Source organism: Apodemus sylvaticus, chromosome 7 (assembly GCF_947179515.1).
Source record: "Apodemus sylvaticus chromosome 7, mApoSyl1.1, whole genome shotgun sequence".
NCBI lineage: Eukaryota > Metazoa > Chordata > Mammalia > Rodentia > Muridae > Apodemus > Apodemus sylvaticus.
In genome coordinates, this window is record NC_067478.1 from 131,108,918 (window position 1) to 131,136,495 (window position 27,578).

Consider the following 27,578-nt stretch of genomic DNA (forward strand, 5'->3'; position numbering starts at 1 on the left):
ATGTTGATTAAAGTACCATAATGCCAGATTAAAAAACTGTAAGAAACAAAATTGGAAAGAGAACCAGTATGCTAATAGAAAATATTCAAAATATACAGAGATTGTCTCTAGGATAACTAATACTTCAAACAAGAAAGAAAAATGGATTTCTGAAACCCATATATTATTTCATTGTGTGCTTTGGTGGATAGCAAGGATTGGTTTTCACATAAGTCAACAAAGACCTGAAGTACAAACAAAATAAGTAGAGTAGCCACAACAGACCACTTTCGTGAGCAAAGCCCCTTCGCATTGTTTAATATGCCACTGACTTTCAGGTGATTTATCCTTAATATAATATCTACTCTCCTTCCTCTGCATGACTCCACATCTGGATTCCACAGTCTGTTATCTGTGGTACTAAGGCAAGATATCTGAAGTGGCTCTCTGTTTCTGTCTCACTGACAGACATCATATTTCCAAACTTGAAATATCATATTCCTAATATATCTTTAAGAAGAAAAGGTCAAATTCCCTAAAACAATAGTATTGTACTTCATATTTGACCTTTACAATTTATCTCCCTGACTTAAAAGTTCATATCCAGCAGGGCAGTGGTGGCACACACCTTTAATCCCAGCACTTGGGAGGCAGAGGCAGGCAGATTTCTGAGTTTGAAGCCAGCCTGGTGTACAGAGTAAGTTCCAGGACAGCCAGAGCTACACAGAGACACCCTGTCTTAATTAACAAAATAAAACAAAACAAAACAAAATAACAAAAAATGTGTATATCCATAGTTCTCTCTCTCTCTCTCTCTCTCTCTCTCTCTCTCTCTCTCTCTCTCTCTCCTCTCTCTCTCTATCTGTGTGTGTGTGTGTATGTGTGTGTGTCCACATACATATATCCATGTACATATATATCATATACATAATCTTTTCTATCAATACAAGACACATTTGAAGCTGCTGGGAATGGTCTGGTATATCCTCATTTTATTTCTGAGCTTTTTGACAATCTCATCCCTGTCCATGAACTTCCCACTAATTTATTCATGAATTCCATCATTGTGATCTACATGGTTAGATTGTGAGCACAAGAATAGCTCCAAACTTCATCAACCTGCAGTCTGGTGGGGTAGAAAATTTTTCATCTGATCATCATTCAAATATATAATTAGAAACAGTGGTTGAAAAACTTCTTTGCAAGACATGCGTCATATACAGAGGCTGTGAAAGCTTATTTCTGTAGAAAGTTATCTGACTATGAGGTGTGGGGTGGGTTAGATGAGTTGGGTATTTGTTTGTTATTTTGTTTTTGTTTGTTTTTTATTATGTAATATATATGGACACTTACCAAAAGAGCCAATTTTATTTAATTTCTAGGCTAGCCATCTAAAAATGGTCTCTTTCTCTTTTTTCTTTTTTTAATTAAAAATTGATTTTTTTCATGCAATACAATGTAATCATGGTTTTCTGTTTCTCATCCCCTCTCAGATCCTCTTCACCTCCTCATCCATCTAGCTTTCTTTCTCTCTCCCCCTCTCTAGAAAGAAACTAGGGCAAAGAAGCAAGGAAACAGTCAAAAAGAGCAATGCTATTCTGCGATGGCATTTATGTGGGACTGTAGGATTGGTATGTTCTAATAGACCTTTGAAGGACATTTCCTTCTTCTGGGGAGTGATCAGCATGAAAATAGTGACTAAAAATAGTTTGAGACAACTAAGGGACATGTATGATCAGTTATTTGCATGTTTCATAAAATAATAGTAGACTAGTGAAGAACTTACGCACAGAACTGCTAAAGAATTTTATTCAAAATTCTTACATAAAGGAGGTGTACTTGTTTCTTTTGAGACCGGAAACTTCCAAAAAGAGAAAGGGCTTAGTTGGGATTTCTGTGCAAGTAATCTAGTTTATGGAGGGGAAAGCATGCTGAAAGATGTGAGATGCAACTAACTAGTCTCCTGTATCCACAGTCAGTAAGATGAAAGCTGGAGTTCAGCTGTCTTCTCTTTACTCAACCCGGGACTGTTACACACAGAAAAACCCCACCCATATTCATGGTGGATCTTCCCCTTTCAATTAACCTAAGACACTACTCACAGACATGCCCAGAAGCTCATGTCTATGGTGGTTTCAAATCCTGTCAGGTTGACAATCAATAACGACAATTAAATACTCTATCTTTAATGAATATAAGAATTTATAGACTAAACTATTCAAGTACAGAAATGAAATTCTTCCTGTGGCCAGTTTCACAGACACCATAGTGGAAAAAGAAAATAGCAGACAAACTCTTTGTAGGAGTTTTTGTTTTACTACATTCTTTTGAAGACTTTGATAATACTTGAATGCATGATAGCATGTATGAACAGCAGATTCAGTTGCAACTAGCAGAGGTTTCTATTTCTGTCATATTAATGGCTAGAACAATTAAAAAAATGGTTTATTCTTCTCATAGAAAAGTCTGTGATGGATGATCCCTGGGTATAGTCCATGTCATTAAGTCAGTGAGCTTAGTTCCCTACAAAATATAATTCTGGGAAGGAGAGAGGGAAGTAATCTAATAGTATTTTAATTAAAATCCATAAAAAATTAAAAATAGAGTAAGAATGGCATAAGAACCATTATGCCATATAATATATAAATGGTTATTTAATTGTGAGAGATGTGTGCTTTTTAATGCATATAACAACAATAAGTATAAAAATGAGGCCATGAATTTGAAAGAGAAAAAGGGGGGTTATATAGAAAGTTTTGGAAGGAGATATTAGAGGGTACATTATGTAATCGCATTATAATCTCAAAAGCAAAAAAAATAATTTTTAAAGGATTACAAGAGACAGAATACAAAAACCCAAATTTTTATTAAATACTCAATGAAATAACAAAACAATAAAAAGGAATAATCTCATCTCATCACTTAAAGCTGGAACTTTGTGGCCAGGTGTGGGATCCACACTCAGCTACAAGATGGCAGGACAATAAAGCAGGAATGTATTCCAACGCTTACCTATTAGCTGACACTTAGTCACAGTCATATCTCCAAATGAATGACATGGAATAAAAAAAAATATTTTTATTCTGACTGTCTTTATCCTAGGTCAGAATGCCACTGTTTGAATAAAGGAGAAATTGCTAGCAGAAAACAACTTCAATCCTTGCTACAGTGCTTTACTGATCTAATGTCACAAGTTCCTCTGTCAGTTGTCATTTGAACTGAGAATGAACACTGCACTGTAGGAAAGATGAAGAAATATTAGTGTCAGAAAATTCAAGATATTGGGGGATGGGGGCTTGAGCCAAATGTAAAAGTATCATTTTGTTCACCTTTGAAAGAGTTGGCATTTGTCCTCTAAGAAAAGATACTCCTTTCTCTTAACCCAGATTTACATGCTACCTACATAGGAAAGGATACCTTTCTTTATTTCACTATGTGCTTCTTAAACTGTAGAACAAATGAACATTGCAGTAATGGCTATCAGAAAGTATACCCAGGCTATCAGGTTCAGTTTCTCTTCACGACCCTGACCTTGAAATGTTATTTCAGCACTGAAATGCTTTAACAAGAGTTCAAACAAAATGGTTGCTAGATACAAATTTTACTACCAGCATGGTTACATTAAATGCGGCAAGGATGTCTTTGACTCAGCTCAACCTACAGCAAGAAACAGACCTTTAACACACACACAATTTTCTTAGAACCCACTAATTAGTGTCAGCCCAGAGTAACAGACTTCTGCACAATGGCTTATAAAACAATGAAGATGGCTTTATGTAGGGACAGGTGGCTTTATGTAAAAACAGCTCACTTCATCACTTCTATCCAGGCTCAACAACACCTTATTGGAATCAAATGCCTTGTCTATGTTTCTCTACACCATTGTCTCTGTTGTCTACCATCTCTGTGTCTTTCTGTCTCTGTCTCTCTGGGTCTCTGTCCCATTGTCTCTGTTTCTCTCTGAGTATCTCACTGTTTCTGTCTCTCTCTGTGTGTCTCTCTGTCTCTCTCTGTATCTTCCTGGGTCTCTTTGTCTCTTTCTCTCTCTCTCTCTCTCTCTCTCTCTCTCTCTCTCTCTCTCTCTCTCTCTCACACACACACACACACACACACACACACACACCAGTTTCTATTTCCCAGACATTTCTCTATTCCACATCCAACATGCACCATTTGCTTCCTCCTCACCTGACTTTGTTACTCTGATCAGCTTCCTTGATAGATTCTGAATTCTCACCCCTTCCCCTTTTCTCCTTAATGTCCTAATCTCTTGAAACATGATTCATCAATCAAGAATTTGGCATCTGATCATAACTATGCCACTGAAAACACAGTAAGTTCTTACTGGTCTTCATGCAAATGAAACAGTCCACAGTATCCAGATAATTTTTGAAGTGATCTCCTCCTGGGCATGAATTTCTCCTGTTTAGCCTTCAGTTGCTTTGTGTAGTGACAAATACACTAAATAAATCTTACACAACAAATATTAAATAAGCCCAATTTGTGGTGAAGACGAAATACCACTGAGGTACTCATCACCAAATAGGTCAGTCACTTTCTTTGATGATATTGGAGGTTTTGCTCTCCAGGTTTTGTTAACCTGGCTACCATTTTATTTAACATAATCATTGTACAATAACATGATGTAGATACTTCATGTTACTTGACAGTATTTTTAAATAACTATGGAAAGGTTGATCATTTACTGTGATATAATAATAATAATGTACCTGAATGTACTCTATTGAAATTGCAGAATATTTTTATTTCGTTGCAATTAATTGGCTAAATGCCATATTGTGACACAGGTCACTTACCTAAATGTAAGTTTTACAAATATGACACTCATTGTAAAGAGACCGTTTGTGTCTTGGCAGATCTTCATGCACTTTATAAGAACTTGAACATAGAAAATTTTCAACAAAGGATATAAAAGTAAAATATTAAACAGCTTTAGCAATATGGCATGTAAAAATTATTTACGGCAGTGAATTATTGTTATCTATGTGACATTCATCCAAAAAAGTCGCATTCACTTTTGGCTACAATATTAAATTGCGTATTTTTAAGAAAATGGAGATATAACTCACAATCAGATATAGAAACTGTACAGCTTGACTTATGCTTTCCAATTTATATAACAAGTAAATTACATCATCACAGTCTCAAATGCAGCGTTTTCTCCCTGTGGCAATACATTCTCAACAATTGTGGCAAATAAAAAAGACGCATGTACCGAAGGGGAAGTAAGTAACGAGCAAGCGTATTAAAGAGAAGGGAACAATAAAAAGACTTAAGACTGGAGCGGGGCCCTGAGACTGTGTGTGTCCTTCCTGCGGCTTGAAAAGATGCTATTGATTTCTATGACTAATTAATTTTCAATGGCTAGCATTTAACCAGACTTGTCTTCTAGGATTTTGTCTTATTTTACTAGCAGCAGAATTTCTAAATATGAACAATCTGACAGTGAAATGCTGCCCTCAAAGTTCAATTTTGTTTTGTTACTGTGAATCTTGCAATATTGTCTAAGTGAATAAATAAATAAATTTCATCAAATATATGTTTCTCTGTCATGTAAAAGCCCTGTCATCAGGAAAATAGCTACGGACACTTTGTCTTCACATAAGACCTGACAGCCACACGGTGCTCAAACAAATCAGACAGCAGCATGCAAAGAGTTGAGCCAAGCTGCATTTTGTTGCGAGGGAACAGGGAGGTGATCTCAATGTTTGACCCATATTTGCTATTTTGCAGCATTCAATCAAACAAACAAGAGTCTTGGAATCACTTCTACCTTGAATAAAAAGAGAAAAATAGACGTCAACTGCCATTCCTTGAAGCCTTCATTTCAATTAAAATAGCTTATTTGTAGATATCAATAAAAAAAATAAAAGGAATCTCACTTCAGTTACGAGCAGAACCCAAGTCCAGGGACAGAAGAACTTAGATATGAATTCTTACATTAAGATAGTTTGCAAGAATTAGAGAGATAGTGCAGTCAGGAAAGTGTTCTAAAAACATGGGAACCTGAGTTTAAATCCTTGGCACAACCTAAAATCCAGGCATGGCAACACTGTGACATGGCACCTGTGACCCAAGTGCTGAGAGTGGTAGATCCACCCACAGAGCTTCCTACCCAGCCAGTCTAGGAGAAACTGCAAACTGAAGATTCAGTGAGAGATGTTGGCTCTAAACATTAAATTAACAGTGATTTTAAAAGATATTTGATAACCTCTGACCATCACAGTCTCATGCAAAGGTAAAAAATGAGCGTGCACACACACACACACACACACACACACACACACACACACACACACCATACACAGGAAGAAGAAAGAAGGAAACAAAACAGAAGAAGGAAGGAAGGGGGGAAGGGAGGGAGGGAGGGAGAAAGAAGGAAGGAAGGAAGGAAGGAAGGAAGGAAGGAAGGAAGGAAGGAAGGAAGGAAGGAAGGAAGGAAGGAAGGAAGGAAGGAAGGGGCAGAAAGGCAGGAAGAAGGCTGAGGGGTTAGGAGCACTTGATATTCTTGAGCATTTTATTACCATTCCCCAATTCTGGCTACTAAGAACTAAGTGACGAAGCAGAAATCTGATGCCCTCTTTTAGCCTTTGGGGCCTACCACATGCAAATATACATACATCACCCAAACAGACACATAGTCACAAAAATAGAGAAAGAAAGGAAAGAAGGAAAAAAAGATTCCACATTCATTGAACAGAAAATAAGAAAGCGCTAGGTTTCAGGTTGGTGGGAGAATGTCAGGTGAGATATGAAAAGATAATTACAGGTAATTATAAAGAAAAGACTGGATATATGTGAGGCAATACACATCCAGAATAAGCATATTGTAATTAGCATGCTCTCTTTCTTCTATGGGGATTTTATTTCATTTAAATAGAAATGAAGTCTGACTGCCATGGTATTCATTTGGCAGGAAATCAGGCAATTTATATTTCAGATATGAGCTCATCATCAGGTCCATCTGTTGACATTGCCTGCACATCATAATGTTTGGAGATCGGAGACAGAGAAAACATAACAACAAAGTGAAACTCCCTAAATCTGACACTCCAAATAAGTGAGTGCTCCCTTATCTTATAAGCCTGGTATGCTCACTTTAAATCTTCCCTTTGAATCCTGACAGCTAGCCTAACTGCAATCCCTTCCAAGGGAGAAACCAGGGCCAGCAACTACAGGATAAGATCACACTGCTCTTCAACACCCTTCAGGATACTAGACAGAGTATTTTTATAATTATATTATTTATATTTTTATTTGTATTATTTATATTTATATTTATATATTTATATTTATATTTTTATTTTTATATTTATATTTATTTATATGCCAAGCTATAAAGTTAAAAAAAATGATGGCTCTGATCCTAACCAATTTTTTGTCTAAGTGATATCTTATACATTCAGAGAATCTTTCCCTCTTTTTCTCTCAAGCTATAACTCAAGCTATAGCTGAGGTCTCAGGAAGCAGATGTGAACAGAGTATGAAGCTGAACTCTCTACTTGTGAGGAGATTTAGTGAAGAACAGGCAGAGACCACAGCCTTTCCCAAGAAGTTTTATTTTCAACTAACCAGCACTTTATCTGCCAACATCTTGTGATTTGTCAGGGCTTCTGCAGTTGCACTTTACACTGAATTATTTCCTTGTTTACTTGCTTCATGTGTGTATATGTCCCAGCATGCTGTGAATGTCACAGGACAATTTGGAGTACTCCATTCTATTTTTCCACCATGTAAACTGGAAACTGAACTCAGTACACCAAGCTTTGGTGGCAACTGCCTTTACTTGTTGAGTCACTTCTTCCTCCTGCCCAGAAATAATTTTATTTTGTTCGTGTGGAGTTTTGGGGACAAGATCTTGTGTAGCCCAGCCTGGCCATAAACTTCTTTCTTATGCAGCTGAAGCTGACCTTGAGCTCCTCTTTCAGCCTCTTAACTGGTAGTAATACACATGCATTTCCTATTGTGCTTCAAAAAGTTTGATCACATACATTTGAATGTCCATCTCCTCTAAGAGTTTATTAATCTAAGTTGATGATTCACCACATACCAAGTTTAAACACTCCATATGCCAGGACAAATAAAACATAATAAATAATGCTATCACTGTATAGATTTGCCTAAATCATCAAATGAAACTCTGACAATAATACATTATCAATTTTTCCCCTTTCTTAGAGATATTCTTTATTTAAATTTCAAATGTTGTCCCCTTTCCTGGTTCCCCTCCCACCCTCAAAAATACCATAAGCCATCTTCCCCCCCCCCCTTATTCCCCAATGAACCCTCTCCCACTTCTCTGTCCTGGTATTCTACTACACTGCAACATGAACCTTTCCAGGACCAAGGGCCTCTCCTCCCTTTGATGTTCAACAAGGTCATCCTCTGCTGCCTCTGGGTCCGGTACCATGGGTAACTCTCCATGTGTACTCTTTGGTTGATGGTCTTGTCCCTTGGAGTATTGGATGGCTCATATTGTTGTTCCTCCTATGGCACTGCAAACCCCTTCAACTCCTTGGGTCCTTTCTCAAGTTCCTCCATTACATCATCAATTAATACCATAGTAATGGGTGTTTTGTTTTCTTCCATAGTTAAACCAAAACTGTTGTTTGTGCCCTGTTCAATCAAAAAATTGAAACCTTTGTTCAAGACAAATTCTTTCTAGAATGTAAAATAACAAAAGGAATCATGAAATTGATATTCTGTGAGTGTTTTAAATATGAGAAATATTGATATGGATCCAGTCTCTACAAAAGTCTAAAGGGATGTCTCTGCATATATTAAAAGCATAATTTTATTAACTTTTTTCTCTCTAACAGGGTACTCAATACTTCAAGCTATAATGGAAAAAGCAGGACAGAATGGATGGCATGTCAGTGCAATATGTGTGGAAAATTTTAACGATGTCAGCTACAGGCAACTGCTAGAAGAGCTTGACAGAAGACAAGAGAAGAAATTTGTAATAGATTGTGAGATAGAAAGGCTTCAAAACATTTTAGAACAAGTAAGTTCTGGGCTTCATCTTATTGCTAAGGTATGTGTTGGATAAAAATGTTGACCTATTCCAGATCTGTCTCCATATTATTTTCCAGGTCAGAATATGAGAAACAGGAATTTTCCTTTATTTCTTTCCAGGGAAAAGAAATGACAGCTCTTTACTGTCAAAGGTCATTTAGTCCTTAGCTACAGTTGAAGATAGGAATACAGCTTTTCCATCCTGTAAAGATGTTAGCAGTAGAAGAGCATTTGCTTAGTCACCAGATGTTCTGAGCCTTCATTAATATGAATCTTGAAGATTATTGCCATGAAAGTATTAGAGAATTTGAAAGGGCCTTTTTATGTCTCCAAGAATTAGTTGCATGAAAATTATCAACATAACTAGCAAACAATGAAATAAGTGATGATTAGGTAGAACTGAAAGGGCTTAAAAGGGGGAGAGTATAGGGGATTAGGTGAGTGTGGCTAGGGGGTGTGGGGGAAGGTGTCCAGGCGGGCCCTTGCCTGGGCACCTCTGCCCCTGAGGGACCACACACACACAGACAGAGTATAGAATAGAGTTTATTCAAAGTAGGGGATGGGAGTTAGTGGTAGAGAGAGGTAGAAAGAGAGAGAGAGAGAGTGAGAGAGAGAGAGAGAGAGAGAGAGAGAGAGAGAGAGAGAGAGAGAGAGAGAGAGAGAGAATAGAGAGAGTGGAGTGGAGGCCAGGCCATGTGGAGGGGGGAAGAGCCCCAGGGGCAGAGAGGTAAGAATATGGGAGATCAGAGAGCAAAGAGAGAGAGGAGGAGCAAGTAACCCCTCTTATAGTGGGCCAGATCTCTGGGGCGGGACATACCTGGCTATTGCCAGGTAGGTGCGGGGTGGAGCTTAGACAGAACCCCAACAAGAACATTCTGTGATATGCTATGTTTCTACCAGATGTGTTAAATAAATGCTACTTGTCACCCATAAACATGAATTTTCAACTTTTCTTTAGAAGGGAGACTCTTTAAATAAACATTTCAATTTCAATAAATAACTGTTCACTTAAAGAGGGTAGGAAAAGATAAAACTTAGATTTTCCATTCTGTTAAGTGGTGGGAAAACACTATGCAGTTATAGATTGCATTTATTCCTTTGACCTGAGCACAATGATAGTCTTTAGAATGTCTTCCACCCAAATCACAGTGCCTGGGTGCCATCTGGTGGTTCTTAGGAGATTTGTTTATACTTAATCATAATATAGTGGATAAACCTAATTCAGAGTTCATCAGTTAGGTAGAGTTTAACTGCAGAGTTATACAGTTGGATTTTGAATAGAAATCCTATCAGTTTGGAGTTTATTTACAACACCTATTTTAGTATCTAAAATATATCTGGATTCTACCATAATCCCTACAAGTTCTGTATTGAGTATCACTATATATTAGAATTTGTAAAAGTTTATCATAATATTAATTTTGCATTTTTAAGATATGAAACAGAATTTTACTATAAGAGCTATTAGCAAATTATCTACCTCTTATTATCCTGTTATAAAATATAATAATAATAATAATAATAATAATAATAATAATTCACTAAAAGCAGAATCTATGCTACTTTGGTAAACTGTGAATGCTAAGTGTACACAGATCACTCCACTGTAGCAACCCAGGTAAATGAACTTCACAAGGAGCCTTGAAAGAAGAAACCTCTCCTTTCATATTCAGAGCAGTGACTCCTACTCAAATTCTTCTCTCTCCCTTCCACAACCAACCTTCTTTAGGGAGACTTTGCTTAACCTGAGTAGTTATGTAAATCACTCAGGATGAGTCCCCTGCAGAGCACCCAAACAACTGCTAAGATTGCCAAATTCCTGTCAGAGGATGTCACCTAGAGCCTTCACTTAGCTCCTGTACTCTAAAGACCTAGACTTTGGAGATAAATTGCTCCTTAAAGCAAACTTTGAGAGGTTTACTTGTTTCTGAGAAGAAACTTGCCATACCTGGTTTCTGTGGTAAACTCTAAGCCTTACATGACTGTGAAGGGATGGCCTTTTCTGCTCCTCTTCCTTCTTCTCCTCCTCTTTTTTTCTTTCTTCTTCTCCTCCTCCTCTTCCTTCAACTTCTCCTTTTTCTTCTCCTTCTTCTCCCCTGTTTTTCTGTTAACATTGTAAAGAAATTAAAAACTTGAATGTCTACAATGCCCATTTTTTTTGGTAAACTATACCTAACTTCTTTACTATTAGGGTTACCTACATGGCATTGTAAATAGGGTCCTTTAACTCAAGTAGATATCTCATAAAGTATAACAAACCCCATTGTGCTGTAAGGAAATAATGCCTTCTTGGTTGTATAATAATGGTTCCTTCCTCCTGTAAGATGTGTCTGATTAGGAACATGATTATTTCTTATCTTTATTCCATAGCTCCAAAAAGAGTCAACTGTAACATTTGTTAGTTTGATTATGTGTTTTGTGGTACTTCAGGTTGAACCCAGGCCCTCCGTGGGTGTGTTTGACAGGCTCTCTGTCGATGAGCTACATCTCCAGCTCTACATTTCACTCTTGATTCTATTTTTTCAGAAGAACTAATACAAATGCTTCCAAGAGTATATGGAATGGTTCACATTTCAACAAAAATCCATATTCATTAATTAAGCAAAGAACAGAAGACATTTCATAGACTAAACTAAACCAAACCATTATTTAAAGAATACTCACCAGAGATTGAATAGGAAAAGTAGAAGGGAGAGACTAGGGTGTATTTGATAATGAGTACAAAACTCACTCCCAAACCAGAGGTGTGAAGGCTAGCTTTCCATCACACAGAAGGGTGACTGAAGTTGATTATATTGTATGTTTTTGAAATGGCTAGTATATAACAACAGGCTATATTGTTTAGGAGTCTCTTGAACTTATGGCTACTTCTAGGATTTTTATTAGATGGTCTATGGTTCATGAGGAAAATATATTTTTCACAAATGATATAGTATAAGGCTCTGGCAATCCTTAACTTACAGGAGATCCCTGAGTGAACAGTGGAAATGTGAATAGATGCAAAAGCAAGAGGAATTTTATTTAATCCAGCATGCTGGAGTGACCCTGCACATGGAGAGAGAATGACCATGTGCAGCCCATCCGGAAAGCCTTTATACAGTCTTAAGAGCAGCTACCATTAGGCACAATGTGATTGGCAGAACGGTGTGACTTTTAAACTGATTGGTAATTAGGGAATGAGGTAGGTGGCCAATGGTCATAGATTATCTCCGAGCCTCCTCTACACAGGGACCTCCCTGTGGTCTGAGGAACTTAATCAGCCCTTCCCTTCCAAAGGGCTTGTAGTACCTATGTTCTTTATGACCTTTCTCTTTTAGGAGGGGAGGGGTCTGGTGGAATTTTCCAAAGTTTGTAAGCTGAGCTCTTCATTCTCCCCTTTTCATTCTCTCTGTACATGCTTCATTCCTAAAGCTATTGCTGGTATTCTGATATTCATACCCCTGGTCTTCTGTATCTAGTTCTTTGTATCTTTGCTTTAAGATGATTAGCTGTACTTACCTATGTGTTCTTTAACAACAGTGACCAAGCAGTACAAAATGTAGGGGTCAAAAAACAACTATAGCTAGAGAACAAGTAGAGGTTCTAACAAGGTGGATATGAGGGTTGTTAACCAAGGGAAGAAGTTAACCCAAGACTCAACCTGCCCTGACTGTTTCTGTTTCTATCTATCTATCTATCTATCTATCTATCTATCTATCTATCTATCTATCTATCTCTTTCTTCCACGAGGCTAGCTCTTCCATCACATTGGCCATTGACTCTTAAACAACCCCAGAATGGTCTATATAAAAGCAACACTCCTCAGCTAAGGCAGCACATAACCCTCCTATTCTGAAGTACTAGTTCTGATTATGAAGTCAGTGATTCTTGAAGGTGATTGATGAAAGTTTCTATTCTCTCTACATCTAAATCAATGGCTGCCATCAGACTATTATAATTTTCCCCTTGTAAGACCAAAGCAAATGTCCTGGTGGCTTCCCCGGCCACCCCCAGCCCCAACAGAAGGGAGACAGTGAGTGCTGTAATAGGATTGGTGGATGGGCACATAGGATGGGGCAAGGAACCAAAATCTAAAGGTACCACCAGACAGCCATGATCAAGGTCAAATGATCTTGAGCTTGAACAGAATGTCCATCTTCTGTACTGTCCGGTGAAAGTCTCTAGGGAGCAGGGCTTCTGCAGGATTCACATGGTAAGCGTGCACCCATGCCACAATACCGTCTTCCTTGAGGCCTATGGGAGTGGCTAGCTATGCCAGGAAGGGTGACTGTCCTGAAGCCTCCTTACATAGATCCAGCTACCAGTCTGGAAATGGTGAGGGGTCTCTGGCATCCCTGGATCATTTGAGGCAGACAATTTGGGCCAAATCTCATGTTGTGGGATACCTCCTGAGAGGGCCCAGTGAACATCAAGGGAGTTGGAGTACCAAACAGGATCTCAAAAGGGGTCAGGTTAAAATGGTAGGGCTCAGAACAGGGCCAAGGGGAGGGGTACCACCCAGCCTGAGCCAGTCTCCAAGATCAATTTAGTTAAGGTTTCTCATAGGGTTCTGTTCATTTTCTCTACCTGCCCTGAGCTCTGGGAATGGTACTCCTAATGGAGCTTCCAAATAGTACTCAATGTCTCTGCCAATCCCTGACTTATCTTAAGAGACAAATGCAGGACTGTTGTCTGATCTAATTACCTCAGGCACTCTGAACCTCTGGAAAATTTCTTTTAATATTTTCTTAGTTTTTACAGTAGCTGTTTCCTGCTTGGTAGGGAGAGCCTCAACCCATCCTGAGAAAGTATCTACAAACGCTAGAAGATATTTGTAACCAGATTTTCCTGGCTTAATTTCTGTAAAATCGACTTTTCGATATACTCTGGGATGTTCTCCTATAGGTCTTTGGCCCTGTTTACTGTTTGCTGACATTTACTTGCTGGCATGCCTTGCATTGTTCTACTCTCTCTCTATCCCAGAACCCGGGGTCTATTATATATACTTTAGGTTCCTTAACTGCTTGGACAAGATTTTTATCCCCTAAATGAGTCTATCTGTGCATTTGGCCTAATAAATCTTTTGCTTACTTTCTGGGGTATATAGTTCTCCCTTCTGTCCTTCCTTCTCTTGGTTATTTCAGCAGAGTTCAGCTATTAGTTAATAGGCTGACTAGCAATCTGGGTCCTTTCTTTTTTCATGTATTTTAAGTGAAGTCATTCTTTTGTCCAGTCCCATTTCCCAGCAGGTGTTTTTTGCAGGTCCTTTACCTGCATAGGATCCTGCAAAGCCACTACTTGAGCCACTTGATCAGTCTGGTTATTGCCTCAGCCACTGAGTCTCTTCCCTTCTGATGTCCTAGGCAGTGAATAATACTCCCAGTTGTGAGCTTCATTAGAGCATCTAAGATGTTCAAGATTTCCTATTTGTTTCCTCTGATGTGAACAGTCCTCTTTCTTGTTATATATCCCTGTAGATGTGGGCTGTGGCAAAGGCATACCTACTATCCCAAGTTCCAAGGCTTTGCTGAGAGCAATTAGCTCCAGTTTCCCAGTCAACTTGCCAGGGGGTAGAAATTCTACTCAGATGACATTTGTGCTGTCAACCACAGCAGCACCTGCTTGTCTCTGACCTTCATGGAGAAAACTGTTCCCATCTGTAAACCAGGTAGCCCTGGCTTTCAGCAGAGTTCAATAGCAGAGGTCTCACCTTTTGGGCCAGCTACCTGCAGCCCATCAGGCAGGAAGTGTATCTGGGCCCACATTTTGGAGAGTATGTCTTTCCCCAACAGTGAGTAGGGAAAGTCTGGGGCGACCCTAAATGAATGGGATACCCATCCCATCCCTAATTCCACTTATCTTCGGGTAATCCATGCATGTATTTTAGTGCCAGTGGCTTCTTGGACCCAAGATCTTTTCTTCGAAGTTGGTCCATAAGCTTGGAGGACCGAGTGTTGAGGAAAGAAGTGAGTGGGTATCCCCTCTACTATCAGAGTTACCCTGGGTTCCGGAAGGGGCTCTGAACCTTGTCTTCCCTAGTCACTGTCTTTGCCCAGGGCTAACACCTTTGCTGATTAGGGGTGCTTTTCCCAAGGTCTGGGACTTCCTGGTCCCAGCTACCATTTGTTTGGGCACTCTTGGTCCCAGTGTCCTCTCTCCTTCCAGGGTGCACAATGGTCCTTTCCAGGGAGTTTTCTGTCTCTTTTTGGTTAGAGTCTTTATTCTCTGCTTTCTCTAACTACTGTAGCCAGAACTCTCTGTAGATTTCTTCCCTGTCACTTCTCTCTCTCTCTCTCTCTCTCTCTCTCTCTCTCTCTCTCTCTCTCTCTCTCTCTCTCTCCTGTTTTTTCCCCCTCTTCCTCTGTTTCCTTGTAATGGTAGACTTTCTCATCAACCTGCACTAAATCCCTCAACTGCTAGCCTATCTTTCAAGCCTCTGAAGCTTTTTCCTGATATCTCTACTGGACTACTCCATAAAAGCCATTGCCACAATAGTTTTATCTTCCTTGCTGTTGGGATCATAGTGTGTATATCAGTGGGATGCCTCTATGAGTCACTCTAGAAAGACTGTGGGAGACTCATTTGGTCCCTGCTTAACCTCATGTGCCTTGGTCAAATTTGTGGGTCGTCATGTGGCCCCAGTGAGATCTACCAATGGAGCCTGGTAGTGGACCTTCAGGTGTCCCTTACATTTTCCCCAATTAATGTCACTAGTCAAGTCTAGTCTGGGAAAGCCCACTGTCCATGACAACCTGGTCAATCAATGGTGCCCCTGTGTCTGAAGGAGCATTCTTTCTGGATTTTTGCATTATAAATAAAACAGGCTCAAAGAGATTAACTTACCCCTTGAGGAAAAAAGGGGATGGAGATTGGGCCTTCCAGTTATACAAGTTGGCCAAATAGAAGGGTCAATATTATATAGCCTGATTGCCCTTTTCTGGAGGCCCATATGCCTTCAGTAAGAGAGCCACCATGGTATCAGGGGAGGTGGCTCTCAGGTATCCCACCACTTCTGCCCAGAGTCAGTACCAGCATTGACAGGGTCATGGGAGCAAGAGTAGGGCTATATGGACAGATAAGGAGGGTCTTGGAGCAACAGGTCTGCTGTTGAAGGATCTTGGGGGATGGACTTCTCAGGTCTGAATCTTTTCTCTTGAGCTTCCTACTTCCTGAAGGCCAGAACCTGTGAGGTGGGTCTTGGGAAAGAAAGGCTTTAGCTATGAGGGGGAAGGGAGGGTCTTCCACTAGATTCTTCTAGGTAACTATATAAGGTACTTGGTCGGGTACCTGAGGGATCCTGACCTAAAGACTCTCCCCTCTATTGCTTTGACCACCCGCAAGTCGAAAGTCCTGATGGGTGGTCATCCTACTCCAATGATTGGTAATTTCAAGAAGCAGAGAGTTACTAATTTGTCTTTCAGTCTGTCCAATGTCCAAAAAATATCATTCATCTAAGTCCAAGAACACAGAACGAGATACAAACACATGCAGATCGCCCCTGCCATGGGCGAGTGTTCAGTCCAAGGACACAGAGAAAGACAATTAACACACAGTTTGTCCCTTCCATGGGTCTACTTACAGACAGTTCATTCCTTCCATCAGTGCAGAACAGAGTTGTTCGGTGGTTCCAGCCACGCTGAAACAAACCAGGGTCCCCAGCCCATATTCAGCTCCCACTGTTACTGTTGCACCTGACTGTACCAACCCATGCTCAACTGCACCAGACACTGTAGGCTCTCCCAGACTTCCAGATGCTTGCAAACAAACCAAAAGTTCAGACAGGCTTGTAGACTCAGACTTTGACAAACAGTGAGACAGGCAAAAAAACAAAAACAAAAACAAAAACAAAAACACAGTGGTACTTGCTCAAGACCCCCAATTCACCTCTCCTGTGTCCCCACAGGAGGTCAGATTCCTGGCCAATGCACCAAATGTAAGATTCTGGCAAGCCTTAACTTACTGGATACCCCTGAGTGAACAACATCGTGACAGGAAAAAGCAAAAGCAAGAGGAATTTTACTTAATCCAGCATGCTGGGGTCACCCTACACATGGGGAGAGAATGACCACCCACAACCTATATAGCAAGCCTTTATATAGTCCTCAGGGCAACTGCCATTAGGCATAATGTGATTGGCAGAAGAGTGTGACTTCTAAACTAAATGGTTGTTAGGAAATGAGGTAGGCACCAATGTGGGGCTTAAAAAGGAGAGGATGGGGGTCAAGGGAGTGTGGCATGGTGGTGTGGGGAAGGGGGTGCCCAGGCAGGCCCCTGTCCAGGCACCTCTTCTCCCTGAGGGACCACACACACACACAGGCATGGTATAGAATAGAGTTTATTCAGAGTAGGGGATGGGAGTTAGTGGTAGAGAAAGGCAGAGAGAGAAAGAGGGAGAGAGAGAGAAAGAAAGAGAAAGAGAGAGAGAGAGAGAGAGAGAGAGAGAGAGAGAGAGAGAGAGAGTAGAGAGTAGAGAGTAGAGAGTAGAGAAGTGGAGTGGAGGCCGGCCATGACCACGTGGAGGGAGGAAGAGCCCAAGGGGCAGAGAGGTGAGAGTATGTGGGAGAGCAGAGAGCAAAGAGGGAGAGGAGGGGCAAGTAGCCCCTCTTATAGTGGGCTAGATCTCTGGGGCGGGGCATACCTGGCTATTGCCAGGTAAGTGTGGTGGAGCTTAGACAAAACCCCAACACCTTCCCTTTCAGAAGGGGAGGTGCCTATGTTCTTTATGACCTTTCTCTTTCAGAAGGGGAGGGGTCTGGTGGAATTTTCCAAAGTTTCTAGGCTGACATCTTCAATAGCTTCATATATAAAAGATATATGAATATATAACAGATATGTGCGCATTTGCATATTTTTGTGTTTATGCATGTGTGTATATATACATATAGAAACAAATAACAAGTTAAATATAAAATAATTCCTTAAGACTTTTTCAAATCTTAATATAATTTATTCTTCTTCCCTTCCTCCTCTTCTTGACTGATGTTCCTCCACCCATCCTTCCCAATTTTCCCCATTTTTATCATTTCTCCCTTCTTATCCCTTGAATTCTTCTATTCTCCTCTCTCAGTCCATGTGCCCCACTCCATGGAGATGATTTTGAGTGTCCTTCTCACAAACATATAAGAATGATCATGATTGGGGATACCTTATATATCCTGAGCTAATAATAAGTACACTATGTAAATGTATCTGAATACTGTTATGTAACACTGAATATATTAATGAGGTATGCTTAAGAAATCAATAAAGATTGTTTGGATAAAAATTTAAAAGTAGAAGAAGTTATCTCTCTCTCTCAGAAAGTTCACATAATGAAAATTCAAAGTGTGCTCTGAAATTTCTAGAAAAAACAGCACATTTTGCTTGCTCTCTATAATTGCTTCTTTGACATTTTAATTTGTATCAGTTTGAAAAAGTCTAATGTAAATAGGTCATACATTGTCATTTTAAAATACATTTATGGGTGATGGTGTTGTATGGAGAAATTTCTCTTTTGTACTTGTTTCCCAAATAATTCTTGAGCTGATTCATTCTTTGAAATGTATTTGCTGTTTAAAACATCAGTTAGCTATAGATTCCTTGAAACATTTCAAAACATAAACAGGAAAATGGTAAAGGAAGCCTCAGCTTGAGGATGCCTATGGCTTGAGTCCTTGTAATCTAGTTTGACATACATCTCTGAGACAGAATCTACCCAGCAGCCAAGCTTATCCAGTCATAACTCCTTTCACAAGAATAAAGTACAAACTCAGCTCAGTTAAGCTGCTTTGTCTGTCACTTCTGGCTCCAGTCATATATGCTGTCTGACCATGATGAACTGGCAGAGAGACCTTTGGATCTATTCTATTTCTTCACAATGACCTCATTCTAGAATTTTAAGCGGAAGTCAAAGAGTTTTAAGTTTGCTGTAGTCTTGTCTTTTAGAAAGAACAAATATGTAAAAAAAAAATTAGTTTTAATCAATTCCCATTCTGACTGAAACAACAGGAAAATAATATGTTTATGTAACATATTATGCCACACATGGCACTAGGAATATAAAACACTAAATTGAATTTATTTGCTTGAGCCAGCTCCAATCAAATAATATACAGTGTTTGCTCTTCTAAATTTAAAGTGCAAGTTGATTCATACTTAAAACAAAAAACAAAAAAAAAAAAAAAAAAACAGAAAAACAAAACCAAATCAAACAAACTAAACCTTGAAATTGCAGGAGCCTGGAGAGATGCTCAGAGTTAAGAACACAAACTGTTCTTGTGTAAGACGTAAAGTTAGAATTGATAAATTGTTTTCATATCAGAATAAGTGTTTATACCTAGAGTCTTTCATGTGATTTTCATACATTTGTTATTTTAGAACCCTGAATACAAGACTTATATCAGTGAAACACTGATCTGGTAGACTCCCATACCATTTCCTTGTTTAACCTAGTAGTCAAAAACAAATAAACAAAAACCATGAAATTGGATCTCAACTAAAATTTATACAATAAAAAGTGGCTCAGCTGGGGCTAGGGAGACAGCGGGGCTGTGGAGAACACTGGCTGTTCTTGCAGCAGCTAGAGTTCAGCTCCCAGAACCAACATGATGTCTCACAACTCTCCAGGTTCAGGGATCTGACATCTCTTCTGGCCTCACAGGGGAGCCAGGCACCTTTTAATTTGTTTAAATTTTTTTTTTTTACAAATAACTCTCATCAAAGTATCCTGAGATGTCCACACTTCCCTGGCAAACATTGCCCAACAATATGGAAACCTAGATGTCCTGCAGTTAGAAGTTTGCATTTCTCCAGTTCACAAAACCCTTTGATCAGGACACCCACCTGTGACAGGGGATCAGACAGACAAGACTGTAAAATTATAAAACACAGATGTGCTTTTAATCTCTTAGAGAGAGTTATAAAATGTCTAACAGCTATGTTTTGTTGCTGTTGTGTGTGTGATTTTGTTTTTAAGATGCATAACTTAATTATCTCCTCAAAGCTTAGTTTTTCTCCTCCTCACTTTACATACAGTAAACTGAACTGAGATGATTTAAAAAAAAAAAAACTGCTTCCTCTAAATAAAATTTAATAAGAAATATTTCACTTCTGGCCACCATTTGCACCAGGGAACAAGGCGGCTCCATGGCCTTGTGAGCACAGACCTTGCCAGAAGAGACTTGGTCTCCCAGGAGTACAGACACAGGCTTACAGGCCCACAGGAGGGACAAGCTCCAGCCAGAGACAAAAAGACCAACTAACACCAGAGATAACCAGATGACAAAAAGCAAGTGCAAGAACCCTACCAACAGAAACAAAGGCTACTTGGCAACATCAGAACCCAGTTCTCCCACCACAGCAAGTCCCGGTTTTCCCAACACACTGGAAAAACAAGACTTGGATTTAAAATCGTATTTCATGATGCTCATAGAGGACTTCAAGAAAGACATAAATAATTCCCTTAAAAAAAACAGGAGAACATAGGTCAAAAGGTAGAAGCAAAATCATTCACACTTATTTATAAGCATAAAATATTCTATACTTTGATAAAACCCTAATTCTGATATTGTCCATTCAAAACAACCCTTAAATATTTTAAAGTAAGAAAGTTATAAAGATGCTTTACATAGAGCACTATTCACTGTTATTTGGAATATGCACTGTATATTTTTCACAAAAAAATTCCTGTCTTGGATACATTCTTGGTGATGAACCAAAATCTGACCTTAAACTATGGCCCCCTTGAGTAGAGACGAGATGAAGAATCCTCTGTGCAATCTGTGGTATGGCTTTGTCACAGTAAAGAAGTTGGCTCAGCAAAAGCTCTGGTTTCTCTAGCCTCTTTCAGCAGGTCTCTTCAGATATATGCTTTCCAAGTTTCTCTGTCTCCAGGCACCAATGCTTGTCACACTCTACAGAATCTTTCTTCCAGTATTTTGTCCCTTTGTTTCCCATGGTTTGATGAGACATTGATGTTTAAAGAGACAAAGACAAGCTTTAACTGATTGTAGTGCTTTGCTAATAATCTAGAATTAACTGATTTGCTATAACTGATCAGGACCAAGTTTCTAGAAGTTCCATGTGCTGTAAGACTAGATTATATACCTTAAATGGATTTTTTAATTGGCAAACAGTTTGACTGAAATAACATGAAAATCACAAGCTGACTATATAAGAATGCAAAAGTAGGGTAGGCCTGGGTCTTATAGAAAGTGCAAAGAAGTTTTGATAACCCCAGAAAAGGACAAAATAATAAGCTAAAAGAAATACAGACTTGGTTGTTAACTGGCAGCAGAGCTAGCTGAGGACAAATGACAGAAATATGTTCAAACTCAGTTTACATTTCCTCAAGTGTCTGTTACCAAGTATTCCCTATCAATGCCTGTAGCATTAGATCTTCCTGAAATGTCCAGAATATTAAATAATCTTGCCTTACCTGGTTCATGTTCAGTCACTCAATGACACCCAATAAAACAAGTCAGTAAATGTCTCCTGTGCTGGTTAGGTTTTTGTTCACATGATATAGTTATCTGTGAAGAGGGAACCTCAACTAAAAAATGACTCATTAAATTGCCCTGTAGACAAATCTGTAGGGCATTTTCTTGACTAATGGGGAGCACACAGGCCCCTGGGGATGGTGCCATCCCTGGGAAGAAGACCCTGAATCATATAAAAACGCAGAATGAGCAGGCCATGGAAAGCACACCTGTAATCAGCACCCTTCCTCTCCTTTAATTCCTGTCTTAAGTTTCCTACCTTAGTCCTGTCTTGGCTTTCTTGATGATTCACTGTAACCTCTAAACCAAATAAACCCTTTGTCCCAAAACTTGCTTTTGATTATATTCTTTATTGAAGAAATAGAAAGCAAACTGGGACATCTCCTCATTGATTTTTCTTTATATTTCTGACAGTTTATTGTTTTTCTTCACCTTTGTGACAAGATTCTCAAAGAATGTTGATTTAATGGATAATTATAAGCTAGGTATGCAGAATAGAGTTTAAAGTGTACAAATTATATGGAAAATATCATAAATTTATACCTAATAATGAACAAAAAAATCTTCTATGGGTAAGAAAAAAAGGTGACTATGATATAGGTAGGTAACAGATGGGATGAGCTTATATGGAATTCAATGCTCACCCAGAAAAAGGAACTTTATGATCAGACTAAATAACAGGTCCGATTCAGATCCTATATAAAACAAGAATACTGTCAAGAAAAGAAAATGGAGTAGAAAAATATGCTGTGCTAACTCTCCAGGGCATTCATTGAGTGTGCTTTGTCTTGGTCTGGGTTTAGTATGTTAATGGAGTCATCTCTCCTAGGAGTTAGAACAACCTTCTTCAAGCAGATTAAATTTTTGATTTAATAAAAACACAGTGATTTGAAAATCTAGAATCTGAGAAATAATTATAAAAACGGATACATACAAATGCACACTATATTTGGGGTAGGCATTTTAAAGGATTGCCTGAACTTTTTTTCAAAATTGAAAGTCAGTCCTCAAAGTCAGAAAGTTTGAACCATGCCACCAGTGGCTGGTGTTAATTTATTAACAGCAAACATGCTTCCATAAGAAGGGATATAAGAAAATTCTTCAAGTGAAAAGGCTCCAGGCAGAAAAAGTTGAAGCTCTCATATAAAGCATTGGGGATGCTGGATAGAGTGCGGATATGATCATCACATCTTAGAAGGTTCTGAGTCACAAGACCCTGAAACCATTGCCTTTCTACTACTTAGGTTTATTTCATCTTCCACATAATTTCCACTGTGGTTATTTGAACTTTGTTTCCATCTGATGAGGAGACCTAGAAGTATCCTCTGCATGTCAATCCATACATAATCAACAAATAGCATTCATTGACAATCTTTTGTTCTATTTTATCTAGCTGATATTTATGTTTACTGAAGAATAATTTCTTTGAACCAAAATTATTTTATTCCTATGTCAATGTACTCTCTTGAGAAATACACACACACACACACACACACACATACACACACACACATATAAACAGTTGGTTTATTCCACTATTGATCTCTCTGAGGAAAGTATAATATTCTGTTTTTTTCCAAAGGGGTAGCAAGACCCATTTTTAATTAAGAAAGTATGAATGATGTAAAATAATAGTTTTATTTTAACAGTGTATTTTTATGTGATTTATGAATTCTCATTATAATATTCCATTTGTATAAGTCAAATGATGATGTTTTCTATAGGAAATTATTCTGCAGTAGTTAATTAATTTTTAATTTGTTTTGCATATGCATGGTGGATATATGGAGGTTATAGGAAAACTTGTAGTACTCATTCACTCCTTCCACAAAGTATGTTCTGGGGATCAAGCTCAGTTCATCAGGCTTGGCAGCAACCACCTTTAACCAGTGATTTACCTCACTATCCTTAGTTAATTTTTTCATTTATTAAGAACTACATGAATGACTAGAATCTTGTTTGATCAAATCTATCTTCCCATTCCCTCCCCTCTGACTCCTCTTATGCTGTGACTATCTCTTTCCCCTCTAAGTTCATGTAATGTTTCAGGAAAGTTAAATTGATTTTCTCTCATTCCTTGTATTCATAGATTGTGAGTGTTGGGAAGCATGTCAAAGGCTACCATTATATCATCGCAAATTTGGTAAGAAATCTTATTTTTCTATTTTTGCTAAGAATTGATAAAGTATCCAGGATTGTGTCTTAAAATAATGCTCTAATCAATGGTCAAACTGCATTATTTACTATACTTCAGGTTATGTTATTAAAATAACTTGCATATTTTGAAAATTTATAGTGGATTTGCCATGGAGAATTTTAATAATTATTATGTTTTCTTTATCATTATATCACCTGTCAAATTAAATACTGCCTTTTTGTCTGCCTAAATAATAAATCCTAGTATATAAATAAATATATTCCCTAGTTGTAACAAAGCAAGACATAATGGCTAATTACACAAATATTTTGAATGGGATTAATAACTTTTAAACGACATCAGCCTTTCAACTCACCTAAAGATGAATAATAAACAACATGGAATGTACTGCTTGAAGGATCCAGACAAGTCTTTGTAGAATATCTAACAAGGTTTACTGAGTGCTTCCTGTTAACCAACCAGCTTGGGAAAACAGACTGGTTTTTTATTAAATTTTATTATAGACGTTTCATCTTAGACCTTGTACCCCACTATGACTTATCCTAGGGAAGGCAATGATACTTCAATGGCTTTTCTATCATTTCCTGTCACATATTTCTTTGATGAGAATCTTATTCTTGAAGCAGGAAAGCAGGTAAAGGGTAGAGAAGAGCCTCAGTCCTGTCACATTTCTGATGTTGAGTATGCCATCTCATGTTTAGAAGGTCCAGCTGCATGTTAAGGACATGCCATCACATGTCCATAGAAAGAGGTCCAGTGCAATGAACTGGATTGCCGCATAGAAGTGAGACAGTATAATAGAACAATAGATTATAAAAATTATTATACTGTGTTTCTTGAATAGAGTAAAATGTTTCAATACAATATATTATTATAGAAATATCAGTAAATTCAGCTCATCTTTTCTATTTCTTCTAATAGCTAGTTAGAAGAACCAGTTTACAAATAGTGTTATCTATTTATAAAAATATAAATATTAGAGCAAATATATTTTGTTTTTTCTAAATGTTTCATAAAAGGCTATGATCAGAAGTATCACTATTCTTGTTGACATTATATAATAAGTCTCTAATTAATTACTTCAGGTGGCAGTTCTTATAGCTATTCTTTCTAAACAATATAATCAGTGAAGAAAATCAATGCATTAGAGACTAGCATAAAGTTGGTAGTTTACGTTGCGAGCTAGAATAAATAAGACAATGTATAGTGGAAAGAAATGATATTTATGGCCCAGTAGTTGATCTCAGAGCCATCCTTAAATAGCCTGAGTGGGTGGCAGCATGTTTACACTAAAGTATCAACATATGAAATGGAAAAGCATTTGTTTCCTAGATGCAAAAGCACTCACTAGAAATATTAAGCTTTTATCATGAAAAGATCAGTGACATGCACCCAGCTGTGTTAATAATACAATCAATATTAATATGGATTCTCTTGGCATTCAAGCATGCATATAAGATAACTAGTCTCTGTTCTTTTAGCCAGTACAAAAACCACTTCTTAATAACTATTAATGCAAGATTCCCAAAATCACAAAACACAAAATTTGGTCAGAATTTAAATAAACATTTTTATTAACATCACAACATTGTTAAAGAGTGATTTCACAGAAATTAAAGATAAGATAGGGAACTAGAGATGTAGCTCACCTGGGCTATACAACAAAGTCAAGATCAGGCTAAGCTAAAGAGACTGTCTTTAAAAAAAAAAAGAATAGAAATCTTATCTATCATACTAATTTTACTGAACATTTTAAAACAGGTCTTGGCAAGAGGAATTAGGCAAAAAAGAAACAAAAGTTGCCCAGATTGAGAAAGGAGGTTTTGCATATAGGCCTATCAAGGAATTTTTGAAAATAATGATTGGACCAATAGATGAGTTGAGCACTTATACAGTCCTCAAAGTCAAAAAATAAACATCTAGCCGGGTGTGGTGGTTCACGCCTGTAATCCCAGCACTTGGGAGGCAGAGGCAGGCAGATTTCTGAGTTTGAGGCCAGCCTGGTTTACAGAGTGAGTTCCAGGACAGCCATGGCTACACAGAAAAACCTTGTCTCAAAAAAACCAAAACAAACAAACAAACAAACAAACAAACATCTATTGCATTTAGAATATTAGAACACACTTTCTGATATAACTTTTAAAAATTATAATTATTGAACTATGATTGACAATTAACAAGAGACTATCACTTAACCTGTCATTAAAGCTGGCAACATATATTAACAGCTTGCTACATACATATATATTCCAGATTTATTTTAGCCAAATGACTTAGTCACCATTTGAAAATCAAAGCAGTAGATATAATATAAAATATATATTTAACAAAAGGAGAATAAGGCTAAATATACACAAATATGTGGGAAAATAAACTATGAATTCATAAACATAGGGTTTTTGTCAAAATCCAGGATACCATTTATTTAAATAAGGTTAACAACCTGGAGACCATGGGTTTAAATATGGTATTTTAAAATGATTGATCCTCTGACTAGGTATGGTGGTTCATGTCTATAACCCCAACACTTGGAATCTTGATGCAGGAGAATAGCAATTGGCTATAAATTTCAAAGTGAACTTGGACAACTTAGTAAAATACTCATTTCAAAAAAATGAATGGAGAGACAGGGATGGTGACACCTGTAATCCCAACATTCAATAGGCTGACCCTGCAGGGTTGCCATGAATTCAGGACCCATAAATTCACAGTAAGTTCTGGGCCAGCCTAAGCTTCAAAGTGAGACCCTGTCTCCAAAAGTTCAAATAGGCAGGCAACTAAGCATAAGATACCTGTATTAAGCAAGAAACAAAGTAAGAAATCTCACCAAAATCTTGCCTTCTTTTTTTATTAATCATTTTATTTACTTACATATCAAATGGCATCCCCCTTCCCAGTTACCCCTCCACAGACCCCTCATATCATCCCCCACCCCTTCCACCTTGCCTCTGTGAGGGTGCTTGCTCCTCTGCAGTGAGCTTAGCACTGTCCTACATGCATTTTCTCATCTCAACATTTTCCAGTTTTTAACTTAACGAAGGCAGATGTGTTAAGATTGTACCCTTCTAACACTAGGATCTCCTTCCTAATGTATCAAGTGGTCTATTTTTCCAAAGCAAACAACACGATATACCTACTGTGGTTTTCCCTTTGTATCTCTCTTAGCAGTTGCTTCCAGTCAAGGCATTGTCCGACCGGATCTTAGTGAGGACTTAGTCACATTTTAGGGAGTTGTTTTTAAAAACGTGGATTATCTTCTACTTCCTTCTGGCTTCAGAAATGACACCATGTCCTATATAATATTTTCATTCCTCAAATTGTTCTTTTAAGCCTACTGTATTCTAGGAAGTTTCCACATCCCTTTGGCACAGTTATTAATAAGGAATTGGTTCACAGCATTCGTGTTCAGACCAGGATGATTCCTCTTTCTTCCTGTATGAAATGGCTCTTTACCCTTACCATGTCTCTACTGAACTTCTGCTCATCCTGCAGCCGCTCAGCTTTGGTCATTGTGCTTGGACTTTTTTAAACTTTAATTGGCATTTTCAGACCTTTAAATACATGTGTTTATTTTATAGACTGTAAAATAAAGTCTGGTGTAATTTACCAAAGATCATATAGATCGTTAAGTCCCAAAGACAAGTCTAAATCTCTGAACTGTCTAATTGAAAAAATAAATAAGTTATTAAATTAATAGCATATCCAAAGAACCAAGAGACATAGTGATTGCTCATTTGAACATGCCTATAGCCATGAGGGCCACCTGACCTCATACACATTACTCAGTCTGTATACTTACTCTTCCTTCAGCCATTGAACAATTTAAGTACAACTGCCAATAGCAATACAAGACTCTTGGCACTAAATCAGAATCATGTTCTTCTGTAGGTTTTAATTTTTAAAATAAAGTTCATATCTGAGAAAACACTAATGTTTATCATAAAGAAGTA

General features: G+C 38.1%; 1 protein-coding gene across 1 annotated transcript in view; it reads left to right on the plus strand.

The window, feature by feature from the left end:
• The first annotated feature begins 8,408 nt into the window (after positions 1-8,408).
• The window catches only part of LOC127689862 (glutamate receptor 4), a 105,886-nt gene continuing 86,716 nt past the window's right edge, over positions 8,409-27,578 (plus strand). Inside the window, exons 1-3 of the mRNA XM_052189418.1 lie at positions 8,409-8,412; positions 8,820-9,034; positions 23,560-23,613. Of these exons, the coding sequence (XP_052045378.1) occupies positions 8,409-8,412; positions 8,820-9,034; positions 23,560-23,613 (273 nt within the window). The remainder of the gene's footprint in view (positions 8,413-8,819; positions 9,035-23,559; positions 23,614-27,578) is intronic.